The sequence below is a fragment of the Berghia stephanieae genome, chromosome 1, assembly GCF_034508935.2.
Source record: "Berghia stephanieae isolate SIO BIC M18660-M18661 chromosome 1, UCSD_Bste_1.3, whole genome shotgun sequence".
Lineage (NCBI taxonomy): Eukaryota > Metazoa > Mollusca > Gastropoda > Nudibranchia > Aeolidiidae > Berghia > Berghia stephanieae.
The window spans coordinates 132,674,661-132,691,907 of record NC_088360.1 but is presented as its reverse complement, the minus strand read 5'-3'; the positions used below and the strand labels follow the sequence as shown (position 1 = coordinate 132,691,907).

The 17,247-nt window shown below is 34.3% G+C and overlaps 1 protein-coding gene across 2 annotated transcripts in view; it reads left to right on the top strand.

The window, feature by feature from the left end:
• Positions 1–8,590, top strand: part of LOC144963225 (HEAT repeat-containing protein 1-like) — a 45,741-nt gene extending 37,151 nt beyond the window's left edge. For both annotated transcript variants that reach the window (XM_078897061.1, XM_078897062.1), the window contains exons 39-45: positions 789–893; positions 2,020–2,090; positions 2,536–2,633; positions 3,270–3,427; positions 5,654–5,812; positions 6,967–7,075; positions 8,282–8,590. In XM_078897061.1, coding sequence (XP_078753187.1) covers positions 789–893; positions 2,020–2,090; positions 2,536–2,633; positions 3,270–3,427; positions 5,654–5,812; positions 6,967–7,075; positions 8,282–8,370 — 789 coding nt within the window. In that variant the 3' untranslated portion in view covers positions 8,371–8,590. The remainder of the gene's footprint in view (positions 1–788; positions 894–2,019; positions 2,091–2,535; positions 2,634–3,269; positions 3,428–5,653; positions 5,813–6,966; positions 7,076–8,281) is intronic.
• Positions 8,591–17,247: the final 8,657 nt, after the last annotated feature.

Genomic DNA, 17,247 nt, shown 5'->3' with positions numbered 1-17,247 from the left:
TCCTTTTTACTTGCGCTGACATGACCTAAATGTGTTGCAAACGCCGTAAAAGCCTTACAAACAAAACAACAAACAACAACAATCAGTGCCAGGAGGCACATAAGGCCAGGACATTTTCCTTCCGTTTCATCCGGTCCTTGGCTACAGTTGTAGCACTCTGCCACCAGGAGCGCCATCTTATTTCATTCCTTTCCTTTTCCACTGTCCTATGCCATTTTGTTTTGGGCCTCTTTCCCTCAAATAAATAATAATGTGAAATTGAATGTAAGCTTCAATTTAATTACAAAAAACAGATCTGTTTTAATAATTAAATTGAAGCTTACATTCAATTTCACATTATAATTTATTTCTTCGAGCTTCGAGCAGCAACATTTCCCTCTCTTTCCCTCGGGATTCCATCTCCATGCCACTGTAAAATCATTCTTTTCTTTTCCTAATCTAGACATGCCAAATCCAATTCTGTCTTTTCCTTCTCACCACAACAATAACTTGCTCTTTCTCTTGTCAATTCCAAATGGTTTATAAAGCCTTAGTTATACATGAAAATGACCAAGAAAATGATAAGGTAGGTTGATGTCCCAGGATGACAGAAAAAAAAATGTATGCGAAGATAAGGAGAATAATGTGTAGAACTATTTCATTCAAATCAATATCGCATTTATTTAAAGTTTTATTATGCCATGAAAATATTAGGTACAGAAATTTACGACTGATCAATGGTCCTAAACATTCCTTTTTTCTTTCTTTTTTCCTTTTTTTAAAAATCCCTCTTTTATTTTTTCTGTCAGATGACAACATCAGCTGTAGCCACAGTGGAAGGTTTTGTGATTGATGCATTCGTGGCTCTTGTATTCAAATTGTCAGAGGCCCAGTTTAAACCAATGTTGATGCAGGTAACTGGAATCTGTCTTATTCCATCCCTTTTTGGTAGTTTAAAAATTATTTATATTAATGTGGGGCACAAATAATCAATATATTTAATCTGTTCCAGATATTTAAATACTCAACTTAATGAGAATGTTGGTCAGGAATTATTACATTTAAGTAATAAGTATTGAATAATAAATAATAAAAAATTAATCACAACAAGACACACTGTTAGTCTATATCATTGAAGTCAAAAGGAATAAGACTGTATGTTTTTGAGAGTATGTATTTAACAGAAAGACATCGATCTGGTTGTAGAGTGTTTAAAATGAAATATTACAATTGATATTTTTGTTTTTAAAATTACTTTACGCCCATCTGCGACAGTATTTCATGAACGAATCAGGAATCACCATGTTGTCCAAAGTGAGCAAATTGGGGTTAATAATCTTGCCCAAGGAATAAAGCCAAAGTGCCTGAAGCAGGGCTCAAATCCAGGACCTTCCAGATCACAGTGCAATGCCTTAACCACTCGGCCACTTCGCCTCCAATTGATATAAATAATTAAATAGTCTCGACAGGATTCAGATTGGTCTTGAATTTGGTTTTCGCTTGAGCTTTTTTTAATAAAGTCCAATATCCACTGAATGTATTCAAAGTACTTTGCAAGAGGTCCCTAGCCAATGCCCAAGCATATCATGTAGTACAAGACATGACGCCTGTAAAGTGCTATTACATTTGTGTTTTTGACGGAGACGTTGCTGTAAGGGTGATAGAATGTGAATTATGGAGCTTTTCCAAAAACTCCAACTTTCCACTGCCCACAGTGGGGCTGGAATCAAGGAACCTGAAGGTCAAATAGCAGATGTTGTACCATAAGACCATAAAATGGATATTGTGTGTGTTGTTGTTTTGTTTTGTTTTGTTTTGTTCTGACACCCTTCCACAAGACATCTACAGATGCCTTTTCCTTGACGTTCTATGTAGGAATAGAGATTATTTATCAAGCAAATATATCATATTATGTCAACAGGAATCACCATTGATGTTTAAGTGTACAAATTGGGGCTTAGTAATCTTGCTCTCGAATTTTAGTTTTTTTTCTTCTTTTTGATGTGTAAATTCCTAAAGAGATTCCATTGTCATCCTCAGCTCTATTCCTGGGCCACCGAAGAAGAGGCAAGCAAAGACAGAGTGCTTACTTTTTACAGAGTCTGTAGCAGGTTTGTTGGGGTTGTTTTTGTTTTTTTTGTTACATAATGAAGGGAAAATGTCACTCGTGTTCCATTGGTTGGCATTCCCTGCTGTCAGTGGACTTTAAAAATCTTCAATATTTAATTCCCACTTAATTGATTTTATTCATGATCTTTATATCTGTGATTTTGGTGTCAGAGGAGTAGTTTCCTCCTTTAAAAACATTACATTTCCGCCCAATCAAATGTACTGGCAGTGAGAGACTTGATATGTGATGGAACAAATTGGTGGTTTTCTACTACTTTCCACAAATTAGCTATATTATTAATAATAGTTTTCATCTCAATTGTCTCTAAGTGTGGGGGTTAGTGTATTAAAAATGGAGCTCAAAGGAAATTGTTCAAAATTTTCCTCCTTTTTCACTTTTTTTCACCATCAGCATTGTAACAAAATCTATTGTCGTATTCTCCTCAGTTTGGCTGAAAATCTGAAGAATCTGTTTACATTGTTTGCTGGACATATTCTGAAGCACAGTGCAGATGTCCTCGATTCAAACAACAAATCGAAATCAAGTAAGTTGAGTTGCATCATTATCATTATCATCATCGGCATCATCATCATCATCATCATTATCATCATTTATGTTATGTTTATTTTTATGTTAGAATAATGTTGCAAGTTCCTTTCTTTAATTAATTATTTTATAACAAGTAAATTGGAGATCGCTCAACGTCTTTGTCGTGTTTTTACACTAAAAATATAGAACTGTTTGAAAATGAAACAAGTGAGATCAATTCATCTAAATTGTGTAGAAATTCATCAGATGTCTTTTTTCCTTGTTTATGATTTTACTCCTCTATGAGTATTTTTCCAATTGATAAACTTGCTTTTTTGTTCACTAATAGGACCATAAAATCTTCTCTGAATTGTTTATTGATAGTGTGCGCCTAGAGCTATATTTTATGGAACAGGTGTTTTAAGATAAATTGTATTATTATTATTATTATATTATTATTATTATTATTATTATTATTATTATTATTATTATTATTATTATTATTACTATTATTATTATTATTATTATTATTATTATTATTATTATTATTATTATTATTATTATTATTATTATATTATTATTTTAAAATTTTTAAATTATTATTATTACTAAAAATATTTTTGGTTTTCATTTTCTTTTATGTCTCTGTCAGAGGTCAAATATTTTGGCAAAGGGAAGGAAGCGAGAAAGAAGAGCTGTCTGTTGCTTGAGTACATACTCAGCTGTTTACAAAAGACCTTCCATCATGACACAGAGGCTTTTATGAATAAGGAACGATTCGATATTGTCATGCAGCCTATCGTCGATCAGGTAAAAAAAATCAAATTGTGGTCTTTATGTCTTTAATTTGTCCAAATTTTAAAATAAAAAAAAAAATTTGTTTTGTTTTGAATGAGGTATCAGGCTTGTAATTTTTAAAAATTTAAACAACTTCATTTAATACTTAGTATTTGCTAGAGTCTTTACATATAGCGTTTTTTTTTGCAGATTTTTCTTCAGCGTTCAATACAATGCAACCTCAGTTGGTTGTTCAAAAATTGACTAGTCTGAATTTAAACAAGTATATAATTGCTTGGGTGCTCGAATTTCTTACGGAGAGAGCACAATATGTTCAATTAGGGCAAAACAAATCTTCCTGTATAACTACAAATACTGGCGCTCCTCAAGGTTGTGTATTGTCCCCTGTATTATTCACAATATACACGAATGACTGTAGAAGTCAAAACCTGAGTGTACCTTTAATAAAGTTTGCAGATGACACCGCTCTTCAAGGCCTCATAACAAATGGCAACGAAGTGGCTTATAGGCAAGAAATTGATAGATTTGTGTCTTGGTGTGATGCCCACCACCTAGAGCTTAACATAAGCAAGACAAAGGAGCTAGTGATTGACTTTAGGAGAGTGAAGGAACCGATAGAACCGTTAAAATTAAAGGACCAATTCGTCCAGCGAGTTCCTCATTACAAATACCTTGGTGTAACGATTGATGACAGGCTCAAGTGGGATGAACACTTGAAAATAATTAGGCATAAGATGTGCAGACGTACATATTTTTTATCGAAACTCTCTCAGTTTAGAATAGATAAAACCCTCTGCACATTATTTTATAGAGCAGTAATCGAAAGTGTTTTGTCATTTTGTATAACAGCTTGGGAGGCAATTGCTTAGCAGTGGAAAGGAACAAAATAAATTCAAATATTAAAAAATCCATTAAACGCTATATAAATGATGTTGACGATGTAGATCTTTTATACGAGAAATTTTGTACAAATAAAATAACTAAAATATTAAATGACCAGTATCATCCACTAAGACCATCAATTATTATGTCAGAAAGAAGTGGTCGCCCTTTCTCTATTTCAACGAAAACAGAGAGACACCGAAAATCTTTTCTGCCGTCCAGTATTAGGCTTTATAACAACAAGCAATAATCATTATATATAATTATTTCTCATTTTTACTTTTTAAAAATATAAATATTAATTTATTAATTTATTTGTTTTGCAATCTTTTCAATTTTCAATTTATAGTGACAGTTTTAACTATTTTACAGTGTTGAAATTATTCATATTATAAAGCGCAGCTCTGGTTATAGAGCTGCTCCTTTTTTATATATATATACATCCTATTTCCATTGTATTTTTATCTTATGTGTAAATTATAACACGTCTGTACAAAAAATTTCCTTTTTGGGATGCAATAAAGTATTATTATTATTATTATTATTATTATTATTATTATTATTATTATATCCACCAAACATGCTAAAAGCGCTTTACTGGCCAACTGCAACACTTTACATGTAGGATGAGACGCGACGCCTGTCTGGCGATATTACAAATTATTTCTCGTAGATATATCGCTGTTGACAGCCATGTACTCATTTTACACCCGAGTACGATGAGAGAATGTGGGTAAAAAGCCTTTTCCAAGGACTCAACTATGCACTGCTTAGAATGGGACTTGAACTCTGGACCTCTTCGTCTGAAGGCGAGTGTCATACCACTAGAGCACACAGCTGTATTTAGAGTACATGGTGCAGTCATGTCTTTAAATATATTTAGATACAATGATCAAAATTAAGAAAAGATTGCTAATTTTTACTGTGATAATCAGTTTGTGCTGACTTGACTTTTGTGGATTTGAATCCATTAATTTCCTAATTCGTCCCTCTTCTCCACCCAGCAGTCATTGGGTAACTGGGTCTAATTGATCTGGCTGAAAGTACTCTGTAATAATTTAAAAGAAAAAAAAGATTTTTTCATTATTAATTTTGCATTGACGGTTAAAGAACATTCTTGGACAGCTTGATGTTGTTGGGTTTCTTTTTGTTTTTTTTTAAATAATAACTTCTGGTGTGTCTTGATAAAATTGATACCCAAACATGATGGTCATCAAATTTTGTTTACTTATTTATTTGTTCCCTTGTTCCATTTTTTATGCATTTTTGAAAGAGGAAAGATATGTGTATGCTAATACCATTTCAAACAGCAAACAACAAATTGATTGTTCATATTATTTCATTTTGCATTTACAGTTAGAGAACATGCTCGGCAAGCCTGATGTTGTGAGCGAGAGAGTGGAGAAGTTTTTAGTTCCCTGCATCACCAGTTTGGCCCATTCCTCCAAGGACGATTACATGTGGAAGTTGATCAATTACCAGGTCTTGTTGAAGACCAGGAATGAACAGGAACAGGTAAAATGTCTTGTTTTTAATTCCTTAGCATTTTGGGTGGATTGTGTGAATTTGTGAAGAATCTCGAAATGTAAACCAAAGTACGGACTCACTAACAACGCAAAGCTTTTTGTTGACATTTCGAGATCGTAGTCACTGACAACTACTTTTCTGATTTTAAAGGATGTGTTAATGTTTCAGCTGTTTTTGTTACTGGCTGATTGGATGGGGTTTTTGTTAACCTTTCATAGCGGACAGGAGGTCACTTGCTTCTATCCCCTATATCTGCTTTCTGAGTTTGCTTTCTGTTTTTGTCTTGGAATGGGATTTCTTGGTTTTGACCTGGCCCTGGCTGGAGTCCTTTGCTGGGTGGCAGTCAAATATTTAGTTGTAGTTTTGGGAGATGGTATTTGAGATATATTTTACCTTGTAAATTATCCCTCTTTTATGCACTGTAATATTTTTTGGTAAACATTTTATTGTGTTCCTCTTAGTGGGACTTGTGCTGGTCTCCGATGAGACTTTTAGGTGATCTCAAACTAAGTACACTGATGGTGCTATGCTCTTGGAATCTATATCTGTTCCCTATTTGAACCAATTACCCTTTGTCCTACTTGTTCTTGTGTGCTTTAATTGTATTTCTAGACTTTTTGACTTTCCCATTTTCTTCCTTTCTACTGGCGCTGATATGATGCTGTGAAACCCTTAAAATAAAAAACAAAAACAAAAACAAACAAACAATAAATAAAAGAAATAGAATAAAAATAAATAAAATTACCTTTATTCATCCCATGGGGGATATTTGTCTCGAGGGTCTATTCCAGGGGAAGAATGGAATAGCCGGGTGCCAGTCGCTGTGCAATGCCACAAATTGAGGCGACTTGCTCAAGGCCACACAGCGCAGCGGCGGGTGATCGAATTCGGTACCTTCCCATACGAAGCAAAGACTGTATCGCTGAGCTATGCTGCCCCTAATATTCAATTCGAGTTAAATTATTATGCTTTGTTTGTATTTCCATATTGGTCAATCTGACTTTGCAGTCAGTTTTAAGTTAGTTTTAAGTCTCGATTTTACCTTGACATTCGACATGATCCTAGCTTGAAGCAGATCTGAACCATGAACTTCTTCATTATTGAATGTAACTAACTTTTTAAAAAATTTTTGTTTGTTTTAGGTTCGAATCTGGGCTCTATCAGCCGTTGACGCCTTACACAAAAAGTTGGGAGAAGATTACACCCATTTGGTGGCTGAGTCTATCCCCTTCATTGCTGAGCTCATGGAAGGTAAGGAAGGCTTTTATAAAAGTTTTTGTTCTTGTTTATTTAAGTTTCAGGATAGAGAAGGATGGAAACTGTTTTGTCTGTGGCCTATACCCTGACCCAGGGTGAAAAAGGCAATGATGATGATGATTTTAATTTTTTAAAATGAGTGAATTTAATATAAGTTTCAGGATAGAGAAGGATGGAAACCGTTTTGTCTGTGGCCTATACCCTGACCCAGGGTGAAAAAGGCAATGATGATGATGATTTTAATTTTTTAAAATGAGTGAATTTAGGAAGGAATTAATTTCAATATGTATCTTTATTTAATAAAAAAAAATTTTATAGAATGATAACATAAGGTTAGATTAAACCCAATGACAAAACGAATTAAGGTTAAAGCTTTGTTTTAAAATTATATTTAATTTTTTTTTTTTTAAAGTTTAAAAGAGGAGATTTTCTCATCAGTCAATTTTTTTTTTTTTTTGGCCAAGTCGTAAATTTTATTTGTAATTTAATCTATCATTTAGGGTGGGCGTGAAACATAAAATACAAACTTGAAATGGTGTTCAGACCTGCCTGCTTGAAAATTTTAAAATTCTTAATGTTTAACTCTCTCCTTACCAGCTAATTTTAGAATTTCCCCCCGAAAATTCACACCCACCCAGCACAAAAATAGACTTTTCTTACTCATACAAAAATAGTATCAAGTGAGCTCTACAACACAGTGTTTAGTATTTATAGCTGCAATCAAAGCATTTCTTTACATTTTGTGATGTACAAGAGAAATCAGAATGAGAAAATTGTCGGTTACATCGTAACGAATGTGACGATTTTCCTATGGGTGGTAAGGAGAGGGTTAAGAGATAAAAATAGCAGTGCAATAGTTAACTTTAAAAATCTACACTTTAACCCTCATAAGGATCAGATAACACTTCAAATTCCTTAAAATTATTATTTTTTCAATACGTTTTAATAAGTGACAAGCTCATGAAGATCTGGAACTGGAGCCAAAATTTCGTAATTCTACGAATTGTTTGTAATAGTTGGCAGGTCTGGGTGTCCATGAAACATCAGATAAAAATCTGTATCGGAAAAAAGTGTGTCTGGAACACGATTGCACTGATGACGACACTTTTCCAAACGATTTATCGTTCATTTTGCTGGAATGCTGAATAATGAGACTCAAAATGAATTTTGATTGATTTTTTTTTTTTGGGTCTTTTTCAGATGAATCGGACGAAGTGGAGAAATACACGCATAAGGTTGTGGCTGCCATGGAAGTGTCTGTGGGAGAAAATCTTCAGGAATATTTCTGATCTTCTCCATTCCGTCTACCAATACTGCACGGATACATGACTTAGTCTAATACTAATTTAATTACTAGAAAAATGCTGGATTTTCTAGGAATTTCGACATTTAGTGTAAATTTGAAACATTGAATGATGTTTTTTTTAATTTTTTAATTTTTTTTTTAATACCACAACCTAATGACTGTTAATTGAATCATAACCATTTTTTGGAATACTTTAAAAAGTAGTAAAACAAGAAAAACATTGTTTTGTCAGGCAATGGTTTGGTTCATTTATTTTATTTTGAGAATTGATATTATTTTTATTATTGTTGTTGTTTTTATTATTATTATTGTTATTATTATTATTATTATTATTACAATTATTATTAATATTATTTTTATTGTTATTATTATTATTATTATTATTATTTATTATTATTATTACTATTATTATTGAATACATTCTCCCACGATGTAACACTTCCGACTTGTCTTCCCCAATTAGTTCCCTTACCACTGTACAAAGACAAATGATTCTGATTCATGAATGCAATAAATATGCTTAATCAATTAACGTTGCCTCATTTTTTTGTTTGTGTCAAAAGTCACCACAAATATATTGTGAAGTGGGGGCACTAGCCTATTTATGGGGTCCCATGAGGTACTGCTGCGGACATATGGGCTATTTAAGTCTTCCCTTTGAATAAACTAGAAAGACAAATTTATGTCAAGAGAAGAAAGATGTCGTTGTTTCTGGATGGGGGTCCTTTGACCTCCCTTGGTGAGGGCAGGTCACTTACTGTGTCTTCTATCCCCTTATTATCTGTTTTCCGAGTTGCTTTCTGTCTTTGTCTTAGAATGAGATTACTGGGTTTTGTCCTTCCCCTTGTCGGAGTCCTTGGCTGGGAGGGAAACAGTCAAATGTTTAGTTAAAGTTTTGGGAGATGATGATATTATATTGAGTGTATACTTCTTAGTGGGATTCTGTGCTTGTGTCTCAGACTTGCCAACCAGTACGATTTTCGTATTTTGATAACAAATTAAATACGGGAATATGAGATAAAATACCCAAAATGGAAAATTGGTTTAAAAGTGTAACTTGTGGTCAGTTTCGTTGTCATCCTCTATCGTCAATCAATACACATTTTGTGTGTCTGATTAGTGAAGCAGTTGATGTCAGATATTATTATAATATTATAGTAGTAGTAACAGGTGTAGTCTGTATTAGTAGTAGAAGCAGCAGTTGCAGTAGTAGTAGTAGTAGTAGTAGTAGTAGCAATAGTAGTAGCAGTAGTAATAGTAGTAGTTGTAGTAGTAGTAGCAGTAGTAGTATATGGCTACACCTCCAAATTCATTTCGTCAATCCAGCTTCGAAAGTCTTCCTCCGCCTTGTTTCATAATGTCTATTAATTACTATTAACATACTTTTACCAATTGCTGTTTCTTCAAGTTTAAAACTAACATTTTTATTACGAGTTGAAATAATACTGAAAAAAAAACTAACTTCAAAAGCATTTTACTCACAACATGAATTTGGACATAGATAGTCACTTCTGGCAGCTAGGCGACGAGAAATAAAGGATTTCTGGCCAAATTCTTAAAAAGGTGTTTTATCAGTTTATAAAAAAGCAGGATGTGTTTATGGCTTGGAAATAGAGCAGTGATTCAGTGGAATAATAATAATAATACATGACATTTATAACGCGCATTTTCATCACTGGGTGATGCTCAATGCGCGAAACAATAATACAGTGACATTATTATACAAATGAAACATTATACAAACTACATCAACATAATATTATCATTATACAACAATGTAATAACTAAACATAAAGTCATTAATACAAGATATGTTATAATACATCCACATGCTATGTCAAATACGGAAATAATATAAAATAATGATATAATAACATAAACTAAATTAACATTCATATTGGGGTCAAATTACAAAGATGCATTAATCAAGATGTGTTTTAACAAAGAGATGGTGTTTTAACTTTGATTTAAATATTGATAAGGACTGCGCTTCTCTTATTCTTTTAGGAAGAGAGTTCCAGATGGAAGGTCCGACGTGACTGAACGATCTGCCGCCGTAAAATTTATATTTATATTTATTTGTAACAATTAATTTTGTAGAATCTAGTGCAGAACGTAGACTCCTCGTTGGCTTATAAGTTTCTAAAAATTCAGTAATATACAATGGTGCTTGATCATTAAGGCACTTATAGCACAATACTGCTAGTTTGAATTCGATTCTCACATTAACTGGTAACCAATGCAGCTCATACAAAAGTGGCAACGAGTAGGATGTTATCTTCTTTCTTAAAATCAATTTAGCAGCCGCATTCTGGATACTTTGAAGGCGTGATATTTTATCGTTGCTTACATTCGAGATTAACGAATTACAGTAATCTATTTTAGATAGTATGAAAGATGTTATTAGTTTGCATGTTACTTCTCTTGTTAGGAAAGGTCTAACTGAAGCAATTCTTTTTAAGCCTATTGTCAAACTTCTACATAGAGAATCAAACTGTGCCTGCATAGTCATATGTTGATCTAGCATTACCCCGAGGGTTTTCACACACGTTGAGAGGTTAATTGTGCACCCATTTATATTTAGAGTAAACTTCAGAAAATCATCTTTCAAAACACTTTTTCTACCACACACCATCACCTCTGTCTTTTCATTATTCAGCTTTAACTTGTTAATTTCCATCCAGCATTTAACATCTCTAATACAGTCTTCAACACGGGTAATTAATGATGGGATATTACTAGGGATATCGCTTACATAGATCTGAGTGTCATCAGCATAGAAATGATACATTAATTTATTTTTAACAAAAATATCCGAAAGAGGTTGAGTATAAAGAGTAAAAATAACAGGACCAAGGACAGACCCCTGCGGAACGCCGTAATTTAGAGGAAATGTTTCTGATACTGCGCCATCGATCAGAACCGACTGAGATCTTGATGTTAGGTATGATTTAAACCAACTAAGCGCAGTGTCTCTAATTCCAAAAGTAATTTCTAATCGTTTAATAAGTATCTCGTGATCAATGGTGTCAAATGCAGCCGAAAGGTCCAACATAGTCAATAAACAGACATGATTTTTGTCAATACTATTAAGAATATCAGTGCATACTTTTAAAAGGGCAGTTTCAGTGCTATGATGTGATTTATAGGCAGATTGGAAAATTTCACTTAAATTATTTAGATGGATATGATACAAAAGTCTTTTTAACACAATGCGTTCAAGCACTTTGGATAGATATGGAAGGTTGGAGACAGGTCTGTAATTTTTCAGTTCGTTTACATTTAGATCGGACTTCTTTAATAGTGGTTTAACAATGGCACGTTTAAACGAGTCGGGGACACTACCTGAGACAAACGAATTATTTATAAGTTCAGTTATTGTTGGTAACAGTTCTTCAATACAAGTCTTAAGAATACTAGTTGGGATGGGGTCTAATAAGTCACAATATTTTGATGGGCTATCTAAAATGGCTGACTTCACTTCATCTTCAGTGGCTGGATCGAAAACATGTAGTGGCGTTCCATGGAATGGTCCAAAGCTCGGTGACGATGATGATGATGTATTGTCTAAGTTTTCCCTAATGGATTTTATCTTGTCGTGGAAATAGTTGGCAAAATTTTGAGCTAGTTCGGTGTTATTTCTAGACGATGGAAGGGGTGTGGATTTCTTACTGCCAAGAAGGTCGTTTGCGGTGGAAAACAGTTCTTTGCAAGATGTAATGCTTTGAAATTTTTCGTTGTAGTGGGCCTTTTTTGCGCATGTGATGGCGTTATAAAGAGCCGACTTAGCTGCTTTGTAGATATCTTTAAATACCGTTAGGCCACTCTTTCGCCATTTCCTTTCAGCCTGTCTCTTTTTTCTCTTTAATTCCTTTATCTCGGAATTGAACCATCGCGAGTGTGGTCGATTCGATACGACCCGACATTGTGGCGGTGCCTCACGGTCAATAATAGATCGCAATAATTTGTTGTAGTCGTTTATATTTTTAACCTCATTTATGACGTCACGAATGCTATCTTGTAAACCACTGATATCAATTTGTCTATAATTCCTTGTTGTTATGTTTCGTTTCGGGAGATCAACTTTCTTTAATGCGATATCCACAAATAAAACTTTGTGATCGGATATCGCTAGGTCAACAACTTCGGTCTTTCTTATTCTATTACTTGACGCAGGGGAGATGACCCAATCAATGATGTTGCCGGCCTGGTGTGTTGTCTCGGTGATGTGCTGGTGTAAATCGTTGTCGTGTAGGATTTTCTTGATTTTGGTGACTGTCGAAGAAGTGGAATTAAAATGTATGTTGAAATCTCCAATAAAAATATATGGTGAACTTTTAAGGTTGAAGTCTAAGATATCATTTTGAAATTCCGCTACAAACTTAGTATTGGATGTATTCGGCGGTCGATAGATAGTAATGATGGAGAAAGTGGCAGAGTGAATAGGAATCAATAAATATTAGACAGCGGGTGAGAAACCAATGATAAATTACACTCTGTAGTATGAGTAACATCTGTACATGGGCGTATGACATATGTACCTATGGCCAGGTGTATTCAATCAAACACCGACAAAACATTTTCTTTTAGTTTGGCTTGACAACCTTTACTTCAATTATTATCCAATCCAATACGTTAAGATGCACTAGACATTCCTGTCCATTATGCAAATGTTATTTGAGGTTGAGCTTTTTTAAAAGAAAAAATTGAGCTTTTTTAAGTAGCGCAATTTCCACTAAACTTGCTCAAAGCGCTTTATTAGTGGTCCCTGGCCAACAGCAACACTTAACTTATAGGACGAGACATGACGCCATTTAGGCGATATTACATTTTTTTTTTCGGACAGAGACAAAGCTGTTAACGGCCAGGTTCTCATTTTACACCCGAGTACGATGAGAGAATGTGAGTAAAGAGCCTTTTCCAAGGACTTAACTAAGCGCCGAGCGAGTTCCAAATCTAAATTGTGTAACACTAAAACCACGTAAACTATTAATAAAACAATGAAAGTGTCTCTCTTAAAGATTCTGGGGATAGGCTGGTCATGACTGGCAATAGGCTTCAACAGTCGTGACGTCACTTCCCTCGTAATGATGCATAGTAACTTAGTAACTGGTTCTAAACTATCAGAACAATGGCGGGCGCCCTTATGAAATACTTCTCCGACGAGTATAAAAGTGTATCCAGAGGAGAAGCACATTATAAATCTGATCATCTTTTGACTTTTATATATTCTGGTCACATGACATGTGAAAAAGTTCTAGCCAGCATGAAGAATAAAAAGCACCGATTTTCTTTGTTTAGAACCAAGCTGCTGGTTGCTGGGTGGACGTGACATCAGGCTATTGAATACATTTATCGATTCTGATAAATTGACGTGTATTTATTTTCAGGTCTGATAACCCAAATTGTTATGGCCTCATTGTTGTAATGGAAATAAACTCTAACCAACGACTGGGTGGGGTCATCTGACCTCCCATGGTGGACAGGAGGTCACTTGCTGTGCCTTCTATCCCCCTATATCTATTTTCTGTGTTGTTTTCTGTCTTTGTCTTGGAACAAGATAACTCGGCTTGTCCTGGCCCTCACCGGAGTCTTTGGCTGAGAGGGAATTAAATAGTTAAATGTATGCTATATTTAGTTTTGGGAGATTATATCCCCCCCCCCCCCTTGTAAATCATCTCTCCCTTATTATTATTATTCTCATTATTATTATCATTGTTTTCCTTGCTTTATTATTGATTTTATTTACTTGATTTGTTGATGAAAATATTATATTTTTGTATGAGTTATATTGGCAATTGCCTACAAATAAACTTTTGAATCTTATGTACTGTAAAACATTTTTGTTTAGAATATTATGTTTTGTAAGCATTTGAGTGTGTTCCTCTTGGTAGGATCCTGTCCTTGTGTCTGGGTGAGACTTTTAGGTGATCTCGTTGATGGTGTGTACTCTTGGAATCTAAATCCGTTCCCTATTTGAACAATTCCCCTTTGTCTTACTTATTGTCTTGTGCTTTTAATAAATCGAGACTTTTTGACTATCCAATCTACTGCTCTTTTTTTTTTTTTACGGTCGCTGAAATAACCTAAAAGTGTTGCAAATGCAGTAAAACCACTAAAAACAAACATCAAACCAACGAATAATAATTATTTTCCAACCATATTAAATCAAACCCATAATTCATTCGGTTGTCAGACCTGACGAAATGTGCACGTCGAGATTAATCATAGTTTTCAAAACGGCTCAAACCTGATAATCATTTTTACTTCCTTAAAATGTCAAGTCAAGTTCGAGGTTTTTCAACAACTTGAGGGACATCTTATTCGATCGATATTTAATTTTCTGGCCAAAAATGATTAATATTGTGTTTTTAAAGTTAAAGTGTTTGGTTGCATTTTATATCGAGGGCCGTGCGGTAGATTTTACAAATAAAAAATTATCCGTTAACTGCCGTACACTGGAAAAACACGTTTTATAAAAAAAAAAAAAAAAAAAAATAGCCGGAAAACTCGTCCTTCAAATATTAATCAATTTAGATTACCCTCATCTTGGCAAAAACTCTCAAACCTGGGATTCTTTGATTTTTCCACTTCTTGAGATTTTCCATCTATGAGATAAATTGAAATGTAAATTTTGTTTTAAGCATCAAATGGCACACAATAATTTCCTTAGATTTGTGTGAATTTGAAGTTTAAATATAATATAATAAAAGACCGAATGAGAATTTTCAGGGTAAATAATCCTCAATAACTCAAAATGGGAAATATAGACTTAGGGAGTGTGGGGAAAACCACTTTTCATTTGTAACTTTACACCTGACTGTGTTGTTCTTGTCCAACTTATACCACAAAATCCCTTATATCAACAATGTCAAGTAGGGCTTGCTTTAAGTCAATAAAGAATAATTTAATGTCCTATCCAGATTAATCCAAAACAAATTCACATAAATTTGCATAGCTAAATAAAATGAGATTTTAAAAAAAGTTGAATTCATGGGCACTCTAAGAAAACGAAAGAAACGTTTGCTCTCTTCAAAGCTAATAGACACTTAGATAACCACGCCTCTCGGACAATCATCAAACTGTAAACAATGGCCGTGATTGGTTGACATAGCAAATTACACAGAATTTACTCTCAAATGGTATGTGTCTTAGTAAAATACCCACTGTTCTACCGTTTGATCAATAGATCCAACACATAAAACCATGAGTAAACCTATAGATAGAATGAAGTTGACGTCACTCGGGTCTTTGTTATTGTTTTTTGCCATCCACGTTTATGAGTAATTCTCACTAAACTGTCTGAACCAGACTATAAAAATTCATGGTTACACATAGCTTGTGTGTTGGTCCGTTATACTTCCGGATGGCAATGTTCTGAGCTTCTTAGCCAAGCGCATACTATCAATACGTTTATAACATGATCGACAAAATCGTGTGATAACTAGTCACCCATTTGGCATAATAAAATCAATAACAATGATCAGAGAAAGAGAGAGAGAGAGAGAGAGGGAGGGGGGGGGGGGGGGAGAGAGGGGGGTGGTCATCGTAGCCATAGTTAACTTATAGCCTGACACCGAAGGCCACGCTGACACTGACCAAAAAATGACGTCAAAATGCCAGTCTTTGGCCACAAAAGAAAACAAATCGTGAGTTGTATACAATAGTTCAAACAAATGGACCATTTGTTTCCATGAGCACTACTAACGACAACTCACAAGGCGGCGCAAAAACCAAATAATGACGTCAAAATGCCAATCTTTTTGGGTTTCAGTGTCAGGCTATAACTTAACGATGGCTACGGTTTCATTCACGTTATTGTTTATAAGCAACCAACTATTATTGTCCGAGCACGTATGAGGGTGTGTCACAAATCCCATCTTTTGATTGGTCAAAAACCTACTGGTTAATTATTCGCTATAGGTTTGTCATTGATTTTATTTCCCCGTTTGATATCAGATACATCTAAGTCCAATCTGGCAATCTGTGTAGTGATATACATCATCCCGTTAATCGATGAGATTATTAAATGGTTTATTGACATTATCACACACCTTCAACACATTGATGTGTCGACACGTGTTGTTATGTCGTTATGTATGACAATGATGCACGAAGGAAGCAGTCTATTAGTTCAAACTTATTGTCAAATTCATGGATTAATTTACCGTGAAGAAAAGTTACTTATATAATTTAAACTTAACACTTTTCAAACATTTGTGTAAAATTTCCCAAATCACATCTATAGATAGTATGCGCTTGGCTAAGAAGCTCCCAACATTGCCATCCCGAAGTATAACGGACCAACACTCAACACAAAAAACTATGTGTAATCATGAGTGTTTATAGTCTGGTTAATAGAGTTTAGTGAGAATTACTCATAAACGCGGATGGCCAAAAAAAAAAAAAACAAAAAACAAAACAATAACAAAGACCCGAGTGACGTCAACTTCATACTATCTATAGATGTGTTATGTGTTTATTGATTGATGTGTTACATTATGCAACACGTGAATGCAATCATTAATTAAAGGGATTACCTTACTCATTATCATACAGTCGGACCGAGCAAACGATCTATTCAAATTAATGTATGCATCTGCGCTGCCAATGATTCTGTGCAAAGCTTGATTTTAAATCTTTGCTGTTTGTAGTCATTTCCCCGCCGTGCGCGTATGTGCAGGTCTGATAACCCAATTCCTTATGGGCTCATTGTTGTAACGGAAATCTAAAAAAAAGGACGCAAAATATTGTCATACAACAATGTTAAACTAGGCCCATAAGGATGTTGGGATGTCAGACCTGCATATATGTACACGTCGTCACTGCTCTATTGATATTATAAGGACATTAACCAGTC